At 39.0% G+C, this 19,109-nt stretch overlaps 2 protein-coding genes across 5 annotated transcripts in view; one reads left to right on the forward strand and one right to left on the reverse strand.

The window, feature by feature from the left end:
* The window catches only part of pou6f1 (POU class 6 homeobox 1), a 14,399-nt gene extending 2,688 nt beyond the window's left edge, over nucleotides 1–11,711 (reverse strand). The window contains exons 1-8 of one of the 4 annotated variants that reach the window (XM_086068326.1): nucleotides 10,711–11,711; nucleotides 9,287–9,368; nucleotides 8,638–8,722; nucleotides 4,343–4,523; nucleotides 4,117–4,256; nucleotides 3,664–3,880; nucleotides 1,768–2,051; nucleotides 1,563–1,691 (exon numbers count right to left, since the gene is read on the reverse strand). In XM_086068326.1, coding sequence (XP_085924452.1) covers nucleotides 1,563–1,691; nucleotides 1,768–2,051; nucleotides 3,664–3,880; nucleotides 4,117–4,256; nucleotides 4,343–4,523; nucleotides 8,638–8,691 — 1,005 coding nt within the window. In that variant the 5' untranslated portion in view covers nucleotides 8,692–8,722; nucleotides 9,287–9,368; nucleotides 10,711–11,711. Of the gene's footprint in view, nucleotides 1–1,562; nucleotides 1,692–1,767; nucleotides 2,052–3,663; nucleotides 3,881–4,116; nucleotides 4,257–4,342; nucleotides 4,524–5,204; nucleotides 5,285–8,637; nucleotides 8,723–9,286; nucleotides 9,639–10,698 lie in introns of those variants that run through there. The other 3 variants (XM_086068327.1, XM_086068329.1, XM_086068328.1) reach the window with 3 other exon arrangements.
* On the forward strand, nucleotides 10,781–18,844 carry dazap2 (DAZ associated protein 2). The gene is made up of 4 exons (XM_086068330.1): nucleotides 10,781–10,973; nucleotides 12,437–12,555; nucleotides 12,628–12,876; nucleotides 15,139–18,844. Exons 1-4 carry the CDS (start codon nucleotides 10,961–10,963, stop codon nucleotides 15,265–15,267), a joined length of 510 nt encoding a protein of 169 aa, XP_085924456.1. The 5' UTR covers nucleotides 10,781–10,960; the 3' UTR covers nucleotides 15,268–18,844.
* Nucleotides 18,845–19,109: the final 265 nt, after the last annotated feature.

Genomic DNA, 19,109 nt, shown 5'->3' on the forward strand with positions numbered 1-19,109 from the left:
GATTAGAAACTGTCTAAATGATGGCCCTAAATTCAATTGGTATTTTTTAGGGCTCTACCCAATCATCGAGATGATACTATATTGATTTATGACAATCTAAATGATGACCACAATGTATACCACCAAAATTTGAGTTATTTCATCCTTCCTTTATTAACAGAAAATGCAATTCTTTCAAGAAGGACATCACGTAATGGAGCTTGATTCACACCAGCGGGGACATTTACAGCCAAGACTCTGATTTTACTCTTCGCTTTAGAAAAATTAATTAAAGTAACATGACCACAAAGAGACTTAAACAAAGTCAGGCGCCTTATCCATTACAACAGACAGTGCTGCACATAATTGTCCCGCTGCTCAAATATATTCATATAAAAAAAATTACGACATCCGTGATAAATAATTAATATCTGTCTTTAGGGAAATTAATGCCGCACAACAACTAAGGGAATCACATTTTTTTTAATCTTAACTCAAAAACTGTATCCATTAAGCCACACAATCAAGACGCATCAAAACACAACTGTACTCAAGTAGTGGAATAACTTGTCAACGGTACATAATTGTAGTGTCATGCAAGAACATCATGTCAGTAACGCATCATCCACTTGAAATCGACTTAAAATCAGTTGCTCTCTCAGTATAATATTGTAATGTAAATAGGTCCATGCATGAACAGCAACAATAACATATTATTATCATGAAGTATTTGGGGACCAGACATTATATGTCATCTTTCATTCACAAGCGGGACATTAAACCAACAAGTAAATCTTTCCGTTTCTTCCGATTTCTGAAAATGTCTCTAAGTGAGCCGTTCTATGTTTCCAATTTACATAATAATTGCCATCCGTGCCAAGTTTTTCCGCTCATGATTAGGCAAGCTAGGCTTACATCTGCCATTGTCGAGAGAGATGGCTGGAGTCTAGCGACAGACGATAAGGAAAAACGGTCTGACAAGCCGTTTCTCAATACTGTATCAAGAACACAGAGTACGGCCATCCTGAGTACGTTCTTGAAAACGCACTTCCTAAGAACGCTCGTCACTTTTGTAATTGGAATGGCTGTGTACTTCTGAGCGTTTCCGCTGGCTGTGACATATTCCCGTAAGATGATAAAAGGGGGAAAAAACTCAAGTCCTCTCCTCGGCTGACATATGGGCCATTTTGGTAGCAGCACAAAATGCATCTAGGGATATTTTCCCAGCAAAGTCTTAACAAGTTGCCAACAAAGGCATCCTTGGTTTAAGCTAGCAGGCAAGAACAACATCCATATATTGTGTGTGATCACAAGATCACGAGGATGAGAAAATGGACGAGAACACAAAATGAGAAACAGTTCATCAGTCTACTCTAAGCTAATTGGTAAGTATAGCCACTTTGTTGTCACAGATACCGGTGATAGCAAAATTAGCATCTGAGGATAAGCATACTACTTTTTCACCGTGGAGGTCAGGGGTGATTGCGTTCTTTTAAAATCTGGTGAAAACATACATATGGTATGGCTCCTTTTAACCCCCCCCCCAAAAAAAAGCCATCCTTCATATTTTGTTTCAGACCAACCTGTCCCTGCGTGGTTGTCAGGATCTGGCTCGTGATGCCTGCCATGTTGGACATGGCGTTGGTGATAATGGGACTGGAGGTGAGGGAACTGAGAAACTGGGTCTGCGCTCCCAGCGATGCGGCGTTGATCTGAGAAAGGAGAAGAGAAAAAAAGTTGAACGAATGTGCGATATTTGGAAGCAAATCTCAGTCTGGACTTCCTTACAAGCGCGGGATTGATGGAGAGTCCTGCAGTCTGCAGCGCAGCCACCGATATGTTGGACTGGGCAGCGGCCATGGTTGTTGCTGGGGTGGCTTGAGCCACTGACTCTTGAGCAGCCGAGATAATAGTGGCTGGTGTCGACTGAGACGTTAAGCCGCTGCAAGGTTGCTGCAAGGCCGTCTGCACCGGCTGTATGGAACTTGTTGGAGGTTGGAATAGTGCCTGCATGCTGGTTTGTAGCTGAGGTTGAACCGAATTTAGAACCGTCGCAGCTGAGGGGAAAATGGCTGCATGATTATGGCCAAGAATGATCATCACAATTATTACTGGTATATTTCAACAAACAATATGTGAAAACTTTTCAGAGAATTATCATTTTAGAATCAATAACTTTTTTTCTTAAGTACCGTATCGTTTGCTAAAAAATCCAAAAATGCATCAAGAGCTAAGTGAATAAATATGTCATTGTCTTCACATGACTTGCCCTGAATACAAAACGAGCCCAGACAAACATTCCCTTTCAAGGCAATAGCTCCTCACCATGATGCTTCTAGTCTCTAATTTTTTCTGGACTTATTAAGGCAGCTCAATGAAGCCTTAACCATGCGTTCACCCGCCTGGTGTTTGGCTGACTACTGGTTGAAAAAGTGCTTGATTAGATATGCAGCAGAGCCCACATTTTAAATTTAAATATTGCCGACGATCAGATGAAAGTAATCGTGGCAGCCAAAATTGTGATCACGATTAAAATTTGATTAATTGCGCAGCTCGATCAAGAGCATGATGTTTGCCTGTGATTCAGTAGGACAAAGGTGAATTTGAATACTTGAACATGAGATCACTGTTTAGGGTGTCCTTTTATGGCAGTCCGACATCGCTTCGAGGTTCGGAACAAATTTGCGCAGCGCATAGATCGTCATGTGGCCCAAGTTATTGCCGTACTAATTGACAATAATACATTTTCTCTTAACCAAGTCTGACTGACGAATGTGAGTCGAATGCTGATTTAAATGTCAACTAATAATGCATTGCTTTGACGACAGAGATCTGTATCAAGTGGGGACAAGTAACATCGACGACGCAATATTAAGTAAGTATCCATTGGAAATACTACAGGATTTTAAAATGTTAAAAGTACAATAAATAGAGATTTCTGTCAAAAGATAATTTGGTGTTTGTGGTGCTAAAGTTATTCATAACATCAATTTGGAGTTTGTTCTTATGAAAAAATTGCTCCTGAATCATTTTTTATAGCAAATGTGGCATATGGTCGTTTTTGTGCAGCAATGATATTTAATTCTAATCAAATCAAACTTTTTCTTTTTTCTACATTAAAATGCCACTTTAAATGCGGAGTAATTAAAACATCCATAGAACAATAAAAATAACCCCCTCCCCCCAACATCCCCATGAGCACACCCACACACACCTTAAGAACTATGTATACGAGTAAATAAATTAAATAAAAAATAATAATAAAAAAAAAAGTCCAAGCACTAACTACTATTTCTAAAAACATAAATATCAGGAAAATCTGATTTCATTGTTGCGACATTTTCAGATTTCTTTCTTTCCTATGGAATTTGTGAGACCTACTTGAACAGTATGAGAATTTGCAGTTGTGCAAGTATTTGACGATAACAACAAAAAAATGCAATATCTGTCATGTTTTCAGTTTATATGCATCTATATGCTTATGATAATAGATAACAGACTAAATAAAACATGCATTCCGCTTAAATCCTGTGCAAAGTGTCTTAAGTGGATATTTCCAAAAGTACAGCATTATCAAAGCATCAGAGTTGAATGGTTAATATAAGAATAATAAAATAACCACCATGCACTATTCAAGACTCAATTGGCAACATGATCACTGTTAACCGTCATTATGATCATTACCTTGAAGGCCAGCAAAGGGCAATTTTAGGAGGTTTGTGGGCTGCGTGGTGGCGGCTGCAAGCCCAGACAGAGTGGCCACGTTAGTAGTCGGCAGGGTGAAAACAGCCAGACCCCCCTGGCCACCGATGGAGCCCGCCATACTGATGGGGATGAGCAGAGAGCCTGTCTGGGCCAACATGCCAGTCATCAGAGTGGCCAGACTTTCTTGTGACAGAACCTGTGTGGTAAAATAGCACATGAACTCAGATGATGATTGATCGATCGATCGATCGACCGTCGGTCTCTGCGGCTGTTCTTTGTAATTTGTTGACCTTGTATGTGATATTAAGTGCATGCAATATGGAATTTTATTAATCTAAATATCAAATGAGCTTCACTTGGAAAATCAAGTGGAACTATTTTATTTTTTATTTTTTTTAGAAGGGGGATGTTCCGTTATGCATAAATCCATACCTGCGGACAACTCTGCATGGTAACGGGCACAGTGGCCGCGTGAGGCTGTGGCAAGGATACACTGATGGGCACAGTTGGACTGAGGGTTTGGACGGCGGGGGGTGGCGCCTCTCCTGATGCCACCTGCTGCTTGCCAGCGACTGCAGGAGCACAGCGGGTGAGGTGGCGGGGCTGGCACATTTTGTTCACGTGCAGGTTGATAATGAAAAGTGTGACTTCAGTTTACCAACTCCCCCAGTGTTCTGGGGTCCAGCATGGTTGTCACGTGGGTGGCTACCCTCAGGTGGAGCCCCTCCCTCCTCTGTGTTGCCCTCACTCCTTTTCCCTTCAGGTACCGATGAAGACAGAGACGAATCAACCTCGACCTCTAGCACACGTATCGTCTCATGGCCTGACATCACGATGACCTGAAGACGAACGGACGGTAGAGCATGAGATGAGAGGACTGACACACATTTTATTCTATTCTATTGATTATTTGGAACTCTGTGCTGGACAAAGTACTAAACTCAATCACAGTCAGTACCCATGTGAAGTCATTATGCTGCATTCAGGAGAAGCTGAAAAGTAGGAAATATCACACTTGGAGCTTACAGCCATAGTGACAAGCTCAGAGCAAATTTCTCATGAAATTTTGGGGAGGAAATATGCCTCCAAAATCCCACCAAAGTTTGGAGTTCCAAACACCTTTCAAGATGTGTCTTGAGCTTTTTTAGGATGCTGAGAGCCAGTGATGGCAGAGGACACGTGACGATGACCATATAACTGAAAACGCAATCTTATCAATCAATTAATCATTCAATTGAGTATTATATTGAATAATAAGCATAACTCAAGGTGAGGGACTGTGGTGCATTTGTCCGATTTTTCCTGTTTATCTGTTGCCTTAACTCAATCATTAACAACAGTATTGAGTCAGATTTTGTGAAACTTGATTTGGTACAATTTGGACTGCATTTTCTTGCATCTGGAAAGGTCCAGTCCGACTAACCCACAAATGAAAGGTTGAGAAGCGAGGTGACGGGAGAACAAGGTGACGAGAGAGTGACTGAGACAGAGAGAGAAACGAGTGAAAAGAGGATGCATACCTGGTTGCCTCTGGCAGGGAATTTCAAATGGCAGGATTTAAATGGCTGAAAAAAGACTTCTGCGCTCAGACAGTGAACAGCTAAAGGAGGACAAAGAAGCCGAGCATGTTAAAATACAAATGAAGAGAGCATGGGTCCAGCAGCAACATAAACAAACAATGATAAGCATCAGCCAACAAGCATCTCAAGCAGTGCTTTCTTTCCAACATCCCTTGGCACGCCAGTAAAGAGCATTGCAATGCTTCCCATCCATACACAAAAGCCGTTTTTAGACCATGAAAAAAAGCAAAGTGCTGCAGGGCGGAATTTATCATACATAAAGCATACAAAGTAGGACAGAGCGTGGACGGTGATGCTATGTTTTTTTTCTCTCTCCACATTTTTGCAAAAGAGCCATCAATGGAAGCTTCAAAGCAAGGATGTCCAAGCTTTTCCTTTCAAAAAAAATAATGAAAATTGACAGGCGCAATGGCCATTTTGATATCACTTTTAATTTATTTAACTACATTAAAAAACAATCCATCGGTGAGTATATGTAAAAAAATATTATTATTTTTTTAAATAGTGAAAATTGAGGCACTCAAAGGTGTTCCAAGTAAAAGGTATTTTTTGCCACATGGCCAGTTGATTAAAAATTAAAAACGCGTTGGCAATTTTTCTTGGAACACCTTTGAGTGCCTCAGTTTTCTCTCTTTTTTTTAAATGCTTTTGCGGATCCCTCCACTGAAGAGCACCAAAGAGACATTTTTTGGATAAATCCAAAATATCCTAGTGGCGCTTCTGCATCCTTGGATTAGAGTAAAAATATGTTAGGCAATCCTAGAATTTAATGTATATACAAAGTAATTTGCTGCTATGCACAATGTGAACAGGAAGAAATAGGAACTGCACATTGTACATTCTTTTTTTAAGGGTCGGTAAGTATTAAATAAAATGTTTCTTTTTTGTAGTCGTGATTGCTCTTTAATCAAGTAAAAATATATTTTAAGTGACACAATTGTAAAGCGCTTTTGAGCACCAGGTGTACAGAAAGTGCTATAAACTCACAGCTCAGTCCATCTACCATTTACCCCATATTTGATTAGTTGATAGAATTTTTGTACAGTACTCAAATACTATAATATTCAATAGCTGCATCTAACCAACTCCTCCGTTATATTTTTGGCTAAACCCTTGTTTCAGGTCACCAGGATTAACCTGAAAAAAAAAACCTGCTCCTGAATATTACACAGTTACTCCTCAAATGAGGCCAATAATTAGCATACATCTTCTTCAAAAAGTTATTTTGAGCCTTTTGTGTGTGTGTGTGTTCGTGCGTGCGTGACGTGTGGGGGGGGGGGGGTGTATATACATAGTATACATAAAACATATATAGCAATATTTTTTTAATTAATTAATCGCAAAAAGGGATATATATTTTTTAAACTAATTCATCGTAAACTTTTCTGTAATTAAAGCATTCACTGCAATGGACGGCTGTAGACGTCCAAAATTAATTTTAACTATTTCTATTAGTTTAACATTTTTCCCACTCAAAACCTATAATTTTTTTATTGTATTAGAACAGATATAAAATGTGTGATTAATTGTGAGTTAACTAATGAAGTCATGCGATTAATTACGATTAAAAATGGTAATCGCCTGACGCCCCTAATTTTTTAATTATGTTTTTTTTTCTCTTTTTTTTAAATAAAGATTATTAAAAATGTGGAAAAAAATATTACAATTATTTTATTTTATTTTAAAAAGAAAAGATAATTAAAAATTAGGGGTGTCAGGTGATTTTTTTTTTATCGTAATTAATCGCATGACTTCACAAGTTAACTCACGAATAATCATACATTTTATATCTGTTCTATATGTACAATTTTTTTTAATAGGTTTTCATACTCTTGTTAAAAAAAGTGGAAAAAAATGTTAAACTAATAGAAATAGTTCAAATGAATTTATGATGTCGATAGCCGTCAATGGCAGTGAATGAGTTAATCTCGATTAACATCAACAACAACATCAAGGGGTGGGGTTGCTGAGGGGGCAGCGACCACCGGCATCCACAGCCCTACCCCCGCCCCCCACATTATTTCACATTTTTGGCCGGGCAGTACACCAAACGCATGTGCATATGTGTATCAAACAACAAAATGCCAACTAGGCACCCAAAGAAAATCTCTAGGGCACTACATCAAACAAAAACATATCGTCTCAATTTACTCCCAAACTCATGATTAACTGAAAATAAAGTTAATAGGCAGTATTCGTAGGGAATCCACGACTTACTCGGTTGTATGAATGGCAACAGGTGGATACACAGGTTAACGGCACCTTCTGCCATCTAATCGGAGAGCATTAAATTCTTCTGCCCGTCACTGACATCACTAACATACAGATAAATCGCTGACGTCAGGCTGGAACCTCCTAAGTGTCCAATTTCCTTACGGTGTGGTAAACTCTGAGTTGGGGCGAATCACTGAGTCTTGTGATGTGAAACGAACCAATAGCCAATTAGGAAGCCACCTGAAGCTTGTGCTGCTACTGGACACAAATAAAGGAGCAACTGGTTGTACTGTTGAGTGTTTGCATAACTCGTCTCACAAATCATTCACCCCAATAAAAATTACAAAGATAGAAGTTTGCAATGTACAGCTACCATGCTGAGAGAGAGAGAGAGAGACAGAGAGAGAGAGAGAGAGAGAAGCAGACAGAGAGACAGAGACAGACAGACAGAGACGGAAGAGTATCGTGTGATGGACTTTTATCTTCAATTTATCTACTACTGGTTGCGCACATGGTATGTTTATCTTTTGTTTGTTTATGAATGTTTGATTCAAAGAAATGACTGTAAACATTGACTGTAAATACGCAGATTGTCCTCTTTTCTTTTTCATTGTGTTCCATGATAGACGAGGAATGAAAACGATTGTGGACATCAGTACGAAGTGTGGTTCTTTACCGGGGTAGATAAAAAGAGAGCAAGCCATTTTTAACACTTAAGATTGGTCAATAAATTGTACAACTAACAACCAACAGTATAGATTTGTGGAAAAATATTTAATTTACCAAATTATGACATAGGAGGTGTCGGCACAACATTGAAATCTAGTTTCTTTTTTTTTCTTCCATAACTATTTCTACTACTACAGTTTAGTCTATGGATGCTCTGTTGCACCACATTTGTAGCCTCTTAGTTTGTGTTGGCATTGACAGACATTTGGTTGGGGAGTGTGTCTGTATGTGTGTATATATGTATGTACGGTCTCATTACACACAATATGGAGTGTTCCATATTGTGTGGCCCACTGAAAACGAGTGAACATGTAAGAAATAACCCTGGTGAAATTGCAATGGCCATTGTCCTAGTGAGTTCTGTAAGCTTTTTGCGTGTAAATCTCAACTGTCTGCAGAAGTAGAATGCATTCTTTGCAAAGTGAGTTACCTGCTCATTGACAGCAAGTGGGGCATCTCTGACAGGAAGGTCCTGGGACTTCATGGCTTGGCTGTACCACCTCTACCCTCCTGGGCTGCGAATAAACAGTGAAATCGGTCTATTTTAATAAACCCATTTTAATGTAAACACATGGAACGTTTAGTATTCTTGGCTATTTATGGGGCAGACTATTTAGAGGGGCCTATAAACAGGCCCCACTGTCTTGCACTTGGCTGCAGGGGAGATGGGGGCTGGAGGACTTCCACAGATGGCGGGCATTGGGCGAATGCAAAAACTGAAAGCCAAAAAGGAAACCGAGATCATGCCTTTCCCGCCACTGAGGTGCAGTTAAGAAATGCGGATGTGCCAAAAGTTTAGCTGGTGTTAATGGTCTCGCCGCCATGCACCACTACCCCCCATTCGAACCAATAAAAGTCTCGTCGGTCACTTTAGGACATCACCACTAGACTGCCATATTCGCCGTTATGAATCGGTTTCTCTTTATCATAAATATATAAATTATGCTAATTGCGAGCATTGCATATTAACCCAAACTCATTTCCTGTCGCAGTTTGACAGCTGCGCGCGAACGACACGACAAGAATCCTGCTTTTTATTTGTGTTTTTTAGTTTTGTTATTTTTAGACGGCCAACTTACCGGTTGTAAAAGATCCTTGTCACAGTTTGGTTCAGTCGCAGCTAATTAAAAATGCATCTCAGCTCCCAGACAGGCGCAGTGGCTGCACACACAAAAGCCATTTGCATTGATAAGAAGGAGGGCTGCAATGTTTTGGGGGCTCTGGCCTCTCGTCTCGCCTCGCCGCGATGCCAACAGTTCGGCTCAGCCCCCCACCCTCCAAAAAAGCCTTCAGGCGCCTCACAAGCTCCCATGTGAGGCACAAAGTCGGTGGGAATCGCCAGAAATGTGCCCTTTTTGCCACTACGTCATGAACATAATTTATGCAAGAAAAAAAATCTTGCATTGAAAATGTCTGCCGCGAGTTGAGAGGCTCCGTGGCGCTCTTAAAGGGCCAGTGCACCAAATAAGGTACAGACGGGCTCGACAGTACTATTTGCTTAATTTCACTACAAACTCGTTTTACCAGGCTTATTCTTGTACGAAGGAATAATTCATTAACATTTATTACAGCAGAGTTGATGTAATAAAAAAAAATGGCTGTTTGGTTGTTGGGCAACAATACAAAGTAATGTTTTTCATTTTTATTTTTTCAAAATTACTTTTCAGTAATACTAAATGTATAAAATATACTCAGTGATTAAGTCTGCTGTCACAGATGTGAGTTTAGGGGTTTAACACTTGGCTCTGGCCTTTTTTGTGGAGTTTGCATGTTCTCGCTGTGCTTGCATGGGTTTTTGTTTTCTTTCCACGTTGTTCAAGGACCATGCATCTAGTGTAGAAATTATAATTTGGAAATGTAAATAACACTTGCAGAGATTTATTGAAATCAAGAGTTGGATATTGATACTAGAGTATATATCTGTTTCCTACCTTGTTCAAACATTGTGAGAAATACTAACAACATAATCAGTATCTTTACGTAGATAATTTTTCCTTCATTATTAATAACATATATTTAAAGTTAAAATGAGCACATATTTTATTTCAAAAATGTGTAACAAACTAGTAGCCCTTGGCATTAATCAGAACCCAAGAGTTCTCATTTTCAAAAAGGTTGGTGACCCCTGCTCTGTATTTCCCTTGGGTTAAATGTTAGTTTGAATGACTGGTCATATGTGCCCTGCAAATTACTGGAGACCAGTCCAGGATGTATCCTGCGTTCCTGCCTCTCGCCTAACGTCGTTGGGAAAGGCTACAGCTCACCTGTAATCCTAATGAGGACAAACGCTATAGAAAAATAGATGGATGGATGGTACAGGTCCATTTATCTATCTATCTATCTATCTATCTATCTATCTATCTATCTATCTATCTATCTATCTATCTATCTATCTATCTATCTATCTATCTATCTATCTATCTATCTATCTATCTATCTATCTATCTATCCATCCATCCATCCATCCATCCATCCATCCATGACACTCAACTGTTCATTTCACCTTTCACTTGTCACCGCCACCGTCGACCAGTAGGGGGCGCGCCAACAGAAAACCAACCAGCCGCGCTCGGTCGCCGAACGAGAGCAGATGACGTCACCGCTGTCCACAACAACAAGAAGCAGAAAAACAAGGAAGTGGACTATTGCGATTTATCGCCGTAAACCATTAAACCAATCGTTTTAGCGACTGTGTGACAAGATACGCAGAGTCCCCAGTGATACTCTGACATCCTCCGAACCGGACTGTAACAATGAATAACAAAGGTATTTTATCCGCACATATGATTTTTTCGCCTTGTCAGTTGCTTGGTATGTGTCGCTAACGCTAAAGGTAGCAATGCTAGTTGTTTTGAACAACCGAAGCGGGCTTCATTATGACAATACATTGACCGTGGCCGCCGGAATATCCGTGGACCACGTTGAGTTTTAGCGTCCTATGATGTCAGATTTAAAGATTTAATCATGACTTAGTTCAAACGAACGAATGCGTGGTCATATCATGTCGTATTGCTTATACACAGGCGATAATGTAATCTGGTAGTCTCGTTTGGACGAGCTGTTCTTGGTTTCATTTTCCCAGAGTAGAAAGGGAGTTTATGTCTGAAAGATTATATTAAATAATTTTATAGCTTGTTCTTATGTATACACGTTTACATAAGACAACACGTTTTTTTATTATCGTAATAATTGGGGCTTGCTTAAATTATGGGAGAAATAAAAATTCAAAATGCAGAGGATTTTTTTTTTTTTGCCGTGACCGTCAACTCGCCACCGAGGAGTATTTTGCCGTGAATCGCGCGAGAACTGCGAGTACAAACAAATTCGCCGTACAATGTGTCCCAGCTCATGGTTATGTAAAGTGGTTTGATCGGTCGCCCCTAAAGTGCTGGAATCCAGGTTCAAATCGCTCTGGACATTTTTTTTACTACAATTTCGAGAAAGGGCTAACGCATTTAGCGCTAACGGCATGTGTCGTGGCATCAGCGACGTCACTTCTGTTTATGCCGCGGCACCAGCTCCTTCACTTCCGCGTATGCCGCGGTATCAGTTATATCACTTCCGCTTATGCCGCGGTATCAGTTATATCACTTCCGCTTATGCCGCGGCATCATCAACTGCCTTTGCCTTTCCTCTTTTCTTTCGGAGATGTCGCGACACATTTAACTTGGTGCCGCTGCCATTCCTCATTTCACGGCATTATATAGTGGTTACATTGTTATATAGACTGCAAACTTTTGTTAAGATCTCATCATGTCGTGTTTCCACTCCAGAAAATGTTTTGAGCACTGAGTGCTGCTGCTGTTACATGTTATGCATAATTTTTTAGTTTTGGATTAAGCAGATCACCTCCTTTAATATGTAAGCAAACAAATAGGAAGAAAAAATGTTTTGGATGCCTGTTATGTGTCTGCATAGTATAAAATCTCAAAACCAAAGACCAAAATAAAAAGCCCCCCCAAAAATCCACACGACATATTGATAGATGAACAAAGATTTTTTATTTTTTTTTTAAACACGTGTATTTAAAAATGTATTTTAGGGGTCCTGGACATGACCCCCTCAAATTCAGTGGACATGAAAAAGACAGAACAGAAAAATCCAGTCCTCAAAGTTTGACGATCATTTCAAAAGCTTCGATATGAAAAGTGGGATGATGTCACTTTTCCAACATTCTCATGTTTGATTTGTCCAGTATGTGTGTGCTAAATGTAGTTGTTGCGTTGCAGGGTCATATCCACAGCAGAGTGTGTATCCTCAGCAGAACACCGCCCCCATTTACCCCCCTGCTATGCAAATATCTCCTCAGGCGCCTCCTTACTCGGACACGCCTCCCGCATACTCTGAGGTAACCGTAGCGATGATGGCGACGAGCCCAATTGTCGCCATGTTAACAACATCTTCCCGTGTGTTTCCACAGATCTACCAGCCCAGATATGTGCTTCCCCCTCAGGTGACCGGCCAGGTTCCTCAGATGTCCTCCCCCTATGTGGGCACTCAGGTCTACATGCCCATGCAGGCGCAGATGCCCGTCGGGCCGATGGGCCAGAACGTCCCCCTGGCTTACTATCCCATGGGGGCCATGTACCACCCGGGTTCCACGGTGATGGTTGAGGGCGGCTTTGACGCTGGCGCTCGCTTTACAGCCGGAACCAGCGTTTCCATCCCAGTGAGTGTTCGTCGTCAGCATGTTGCCATACCTGCGCAGATTTCAGGGGAGAGTCACTATTCGCGGAGGTTAAGGGCCAAGCCCAGATGTAAATAAGACGCCCTCAAGGCCCCCACTAATTTATTTTTAGAAATTTTAAACCCTAAATATACTTTAAACTATAATCCCAAACACGTCATTTCAAACTCATTTTACAATATTGCCCTTAAAAAAAAATGGATGCGGTCTAAAGTTGGGTAAAATTACAAATATCTTGGCAGAAAAGAACATAAAAGTTAAAGTCACTTTGGAGAATATTATGTGAGTTAAAGTCTGAAAGTATCTGCTGTAAGGTATTTACGAGGGCTGGGAATCTCTGACTGTCTCACGATTCCATTCCATTTCGAATTTTGGGCCTGCGATTCGATTCAGAACGATTTTAGATTCAAAATGACTTGATTGACAATCATTTCTGCTTCAATTTATAAATATGCAAAGAATTGTCATGATCTACTCCAGTCTAACTCGCTAATGCTAATTAGCGCGCTACTCGTGGCACTTATCACTCAAAAGAATGGCTCCACGCAAAAAAAACCCTAACTTTTATTGGAATAACTCGATCGTGACTTTTTCCTTCTACTCTCTAATGTGGCTACAACTTAACAGTGTATCAGAACATGTGAAACCACACTGCCCCTAAGTGGCCAAATCGTGTACAACATGAACATTGCTCCCAATAAAGGCACACACAAACAAGGGCAAGACAGTATGAAATAATTTTGGGACATTTAAAATCGATTCTAAATCATACTAAATGAGAATCGATTTTTGGGCTCACCCCTAGTATTTACTGTGCTTAAATATCCAAAAAAAAATAATTATATATATATATATATAGTGAGTGTATTCAAGTATTGGAAGTAAAAGTATTTCAAAAATGAGTGTTAAGAATTTTTGTTTTACTTTATTTGACTTGTTTTTGTATTTCATTTACATTTAGGCACGGTCGACTCAACTTTTGAGTAATGATACCAAGTAACCTATACAACAATACTTAACACTTCTATTAAAGATTAAACCAATGACAGATCTTTTTAAAGAAAGTCCTTTTGTTTATTTCTGACAAAATGCATAACAGCAGTCTCTCTGCAATATAGAATTTAAATTAAAAAAATAAAAACTCACTCTGAATTTAGGAATAATTTACAAAATACTGGAAAAAAAATACAAAAGATAAAACATGCAAAATAAAACGGACGACTTTTTTGTACATGCATAAAATACTGTAATGCGAAAAGTCATACCACCCAAATTTGAGTTTGCAAATATGCAATGAAATCAAAGTGCAGGATACTTTGCTTTATTAAAAAATTATAATTTTATATATATATATATATATATATATATATATAATTCAGTTAATTTTATCGTGCATGAATGCATTTTATTTCCAGAGGACACAAATGTCACAGTTTTTGATGTAATGCTTTATTTTAAGCTTGAAGAGGATTTAACTCATTCACTGCCAAAAATCATTTGCACTATTTCTATTAGTTTCACATTTTTTCCACTTTTTTAACAAGAGTATGAAAACCTAGGAAAAAAATGTATTGTACATTTAGAACAGATGTAAAATTTGTGATTAATCTTGAGTTAACTAGTGAAGTCATGTGATTAATTACAATTTTTAAAAAAGCAATCGCCTGAAGCCCCTAATAAACAAAAAGAAAAGGAAAGATTATTAAAAATTAGGGGCGTCAGACAATTACATTGTTTAATTGTAATTAATCGCATGTCTTGAATAGTTAACTCACGATTAATCACACATTTTGTATCCGTTCTAAATGTACAAAAAAAAAATTCTAGGTTGTCACACTCCAAAAAATTTGAAACTAATATAGTAAATAGTTCAAATGGATTTTTGCCGTCTTTTAGCCGTCAATGGCAATGAATGAGTTAATTCGCTAGTAGAAAAATATATATATTTAAACTGCCTTAATTCAATGTATAATGTTGACACAGCTAAGTACTCAACTCCGCTCAACTACAGACAAAATGACTGAATGAATTAATTACTTCGTTAAATGGATCGGTTGGCCATAAGTTTGTTTGTCACCAAGTGATTCCCATTCAAACTTGCAGGCCAATCTTTTGAACGCCTCGTAATCTGTCTGCGGCCTGTCAACTTTGACGACGCCGTTTAGCGAGCGCGTTTCATTTGTATTAATAAAAAGGGCCACGCACGTCATTTGAGGAAATTCTGTCCATTCCGTTTGCCCTCAGCCCCCGCCCCCCGGGCACGCTCCGAATGCAGCCCAACTGGCGGCCATGCAGGGCGCCAACATGATGATGACGCAGCGCAAGAACAACTTCTTCCTGGGCGGCTCCAACGGAGGTTACACCATCTGGTAACAGCAGCTGCTCCCTCACAGCCACACCCAATCCGGCGCCCGCCCCTTCCCCAACATCACGTACCTCCTCCCTCTCCCCCTTAGGCTGCTTAGCCACAATACTGATATCACCTAATGGAATGTAATGTTTTCAAGCCCTTGTGAAAAGGTACAGTACTCCACTTGTAACCTAGCGATCAAATGACCAACGTATTTAACGTCGTACAATCCATCCCATCGGCTTTTATTGCGTCCAGCCTCGGTTTTAGTTTAGGTCACTGCGGGTTTGCCACAATGGCGGCCTGTGCTTTGACACTAGTGGTTAGTGAGGTAGGGACAGTAAACTCGATAGATTTCGCAAGGGTTAGGCGTTCTACAGTGACCCCTTAAGATCAAATCCTTTCAATGATTTTTTTTGACCAACCAGTTGAAAATCACTGGTTGAGCGACCAAAATATCACACTCCAATCCGCATCTATAGAAAAGAGTAGGCAATATTTAGAGCCACATTCATGTAGTTAATGATAGTCAAGCTGCTTTATGGTGAAAGTGAAACGCAATTACAAAGTTGAATGCTGAAAAAAAAAAAAAATCCCCACTTGTCTTTTTTTCTTTGAAAACCTTTTAGTGTAGTTAAACTAATAGATGTGTTGTATTTCCGTGTAAATACCAATATGACTATCATAAGAAATCCTCAAGAGAATAAAAAAAAAATGCATCGAGATAGATTAAACTTGTCTTGTACACGATATAAAAATTTAAAAAGCGAGTTGCATTAAACTCATTCACTGCCATTGACGGCTAAAGACGTCAAAAAGTCATTTGATTTATTTCTATTAGTTTAACATTTTTTCCCACTTTTGTTAACAAGAGTATGAAAACCTAGGAAAAAAATGTATTGTACATTTAGAACAGATATAAAATTTGTGATTAATCGTGAGTTAACTAGTGAAGTCATGCAATTAATTACGATTAAAATTTTTAATCACCCGACGCCCCTAATTTTTAATACAATTTTTTTTAGCGTGTCAGGCGGGTTTTTTTTTTAATCGTAATTAATCGCATGACTTTAATAGTTAACTCACGATTGATCACAAATTTGATATCTGTTTAAAATGTACAATAAAAAAATTCTAGGTTTTCATACTCTTGTTAACAAGAGTGGAAAAAATGTTAAACTACTAGAAATAGTTTTATAGTAATAGTTTTTGACGTCTATAGTCGTCAGTGGCAGTGAATGAGTTAAAGAACTTACAGTAAAGAAAATGCACTTGCAGAAAAAGTGGTTTACTGTACCTTGTTGGGCAACGTGTAGATTTAACCTAGTCAAGTGCCAAAGAGCACTGGGGATCGATTGTCCCCGTTTAAAGAAACAAAACCTTCAAAGGAAAAATGGAAAGAGATTTAGGAAATCCAAACGAGTTGGGCGGGTTGGTGTAACATTTGTAGCTTGTGCATTTTCTTTCCGTTTTGCTGTCGGATACCCAGAGTTTATACATTAAATGTCGGAAATGTGCTTGTCTGTGCGCGTATGTCTCATTGAATTTGCTATTATTTTCTTGTATTCTACTTTGCAAAGGTTTCCGTTAGTGAGGCTCATGAATTAAAAAACAACAACAACAACACTACAAGTCAGTTGTACCAAAGAAAACGACAATGTTTTATATTATCCCCATCATAATTGTTCAAAGTTGTGAGCTTCGTCTTTAATTTGCACATTACTCATTTAATTCAACCTAAGATGCACTGTAAACTAATATGATCAATTTCAGACAAGGGGTTCGTGGTTATTTTTATCATCATAGTTGAGTGTACGTGTGGAAAACTGTGAAATTGGGTGTTAAAAAACTTTGCTGCTGTCTGTGTTAACGATGCGCTTATTTAACAACATCCAATCAGAAAACAACTACTGGCGTTGGTGTACGTTTGCTGGCTATTTTGTGCGGTGGGCATCGAGGGCCGGAGTCCTGCAGGTTTTGCATACGGCTGATAACCATCCAGTTGATTAAAATCGGCTTGTGTTGGAAGTGAAAAACATCCAAAACCTGCAGGACTCTGGCCCCCGAGAACCCAGATTGCCCACCTGTGGTCTAATTTAATGTATCGTACGGTAGGTGTATGGGCCATGTAAGGGTTGGGGATCAATATGAGGGCAAATCAGGGGGAAATTGTGGGGATTTGTCACAAAGTCGGTCGGCCAGGATTGGCCAAATGGAGACATGTGACTTCAGGATTTGAACATGAAACCCCTCAGATCAGATGCTTTGATCTTCCATGTTACTCTCTAGAGGAAACTTCACCCCCCTCTCTCCACTCACTCATTAACTCATTCACCGCCATTGACGGCTATAGACGTCAAAAATTAATTTGAACTATTTCTATTAGTTTCACATTTTTCCCACTTTTGTTAACATGAGTATGAAAATCTAGATTTTTTAAAATTGTATTAGAACAGATGTAAAATGTGTGATTAATCGTGAGTTAACTAGTGAAAAATTGTAATCGCCTGGCGCCCCTAATTTGTAATAATCTTTTCTTTAAAAAAAAGTTTATTAAAAAAATAAGTTTTTTTTGTTTAAAAGAAAAGATCATTTAAAAATTAGGGGCATCCGGCGATTACAATTTGTAATTAATTGCATGACTTCACTTGTTAACTCACGATTAATCACAAATGTTATATCTGTTCTAAATGTACAAAAAAAAATCTAGGTTTTCATACTCTTGTTAACAAAAATGTTAAACTAATAGAAATAGTTAAAACAATGATTATTATTTTTAAGTCTATAGCTGTCAATGGCAGTGAATGAGTGTAGGTCCGACCCAGATGGTTGGATGAGTCTATTAAAAAAATAATAATAATAATAATTCCATAAGACTTTTTTTGAGTCTGAATGCTGTGAGTTGTGCGTTGTTGTTTTTAAACTGCACTATCCGAACAGAAAGTTGCTGCCTGCAGATATTGTTTTCTGGGTATCCGACTAATCAAGTTCAAGTTTTGGCTGCTGTAGCCACAGGGAAACGAAAGCTCACATGGTACCTGCTTCGAAGATGGGAAAAGCGCAGCGTCGACAACTTGGGTCATTCAGGCAAAAGTTACTGAAGAAATGGCGGTCCGCAGCTTCCAAAATTTGAACTGCCTGTTTATTTTTTATTTTTATTTTTTTTTGCGTGACGGCGGTGCCAGCAATATGAAGTACTTCCTGTACGAGTGCAGCAGTAATGCCAACCGCAGCCCGACTGACTTCCTCTCTGTTAAAGGATCACAGAGGTTCCTGGTTCAGGGATTCTCTTTCCGATGTTTTGTAAAAAATAAAAATAAAAAATAAAAAATTGTTTGAAAAAAGAAAAAAAGACGCAGCTCTAAAGCGATGACGGACTTATTATGCACACGTTCTGTCTTTTGAGATGACTAAAGGAGACGAGTGTCAATGATTTAGGTGCACTTAACTTTTTTATACTAAACTTAAGATTTAAAAGTGTAAGTTTAGAATAAAGGTTATTTTGGACATTTGAGAAGTTTGTTTAAATTTATTCACATATGTAATGTATTCAAACGGGGCACACTACTAAATAAAGGACATTTGTTTTTTGTAATGTGATGAGAGCATTCATGTCATTTTTTCATTTGATTTCCATTTTTTCAAAGTGAATGAATGTGGCCACTTTATTCTCAAGCTTACATTTTTACAACTCTAGCATTTATTCTTGAGCCTTTCCCAGCTGACTTTGGGCTGAAGGCAGACTGCACTTTGGGTTGGTGAGTGTGAAATATTCACAACTACCGTACACGATTGGTCCCCAACCGTTTTCCCGTCATGACCCCGGTCATGGTCTTGCAGCGCCCCCCCCCCCCCCCCCCCATTG

The sequence above is a fragment of the Leptonotus elevatus genome, chromosome 2 (genome assembly GCF_054856555.1).
Source record: "Leptonotus elevatus isolate MCC_2025b chromosome 2, RoL_Lele_1.0, whole genome shotgun sequence".
Classification (NCBI taxonomy): domain Eukaryota; kingdom Metazoa; phylum Chordata; class Actinopteri; order Syngnathiformes; family Syngnathidae; genus Leptonotus; species Leptonotus elevatus.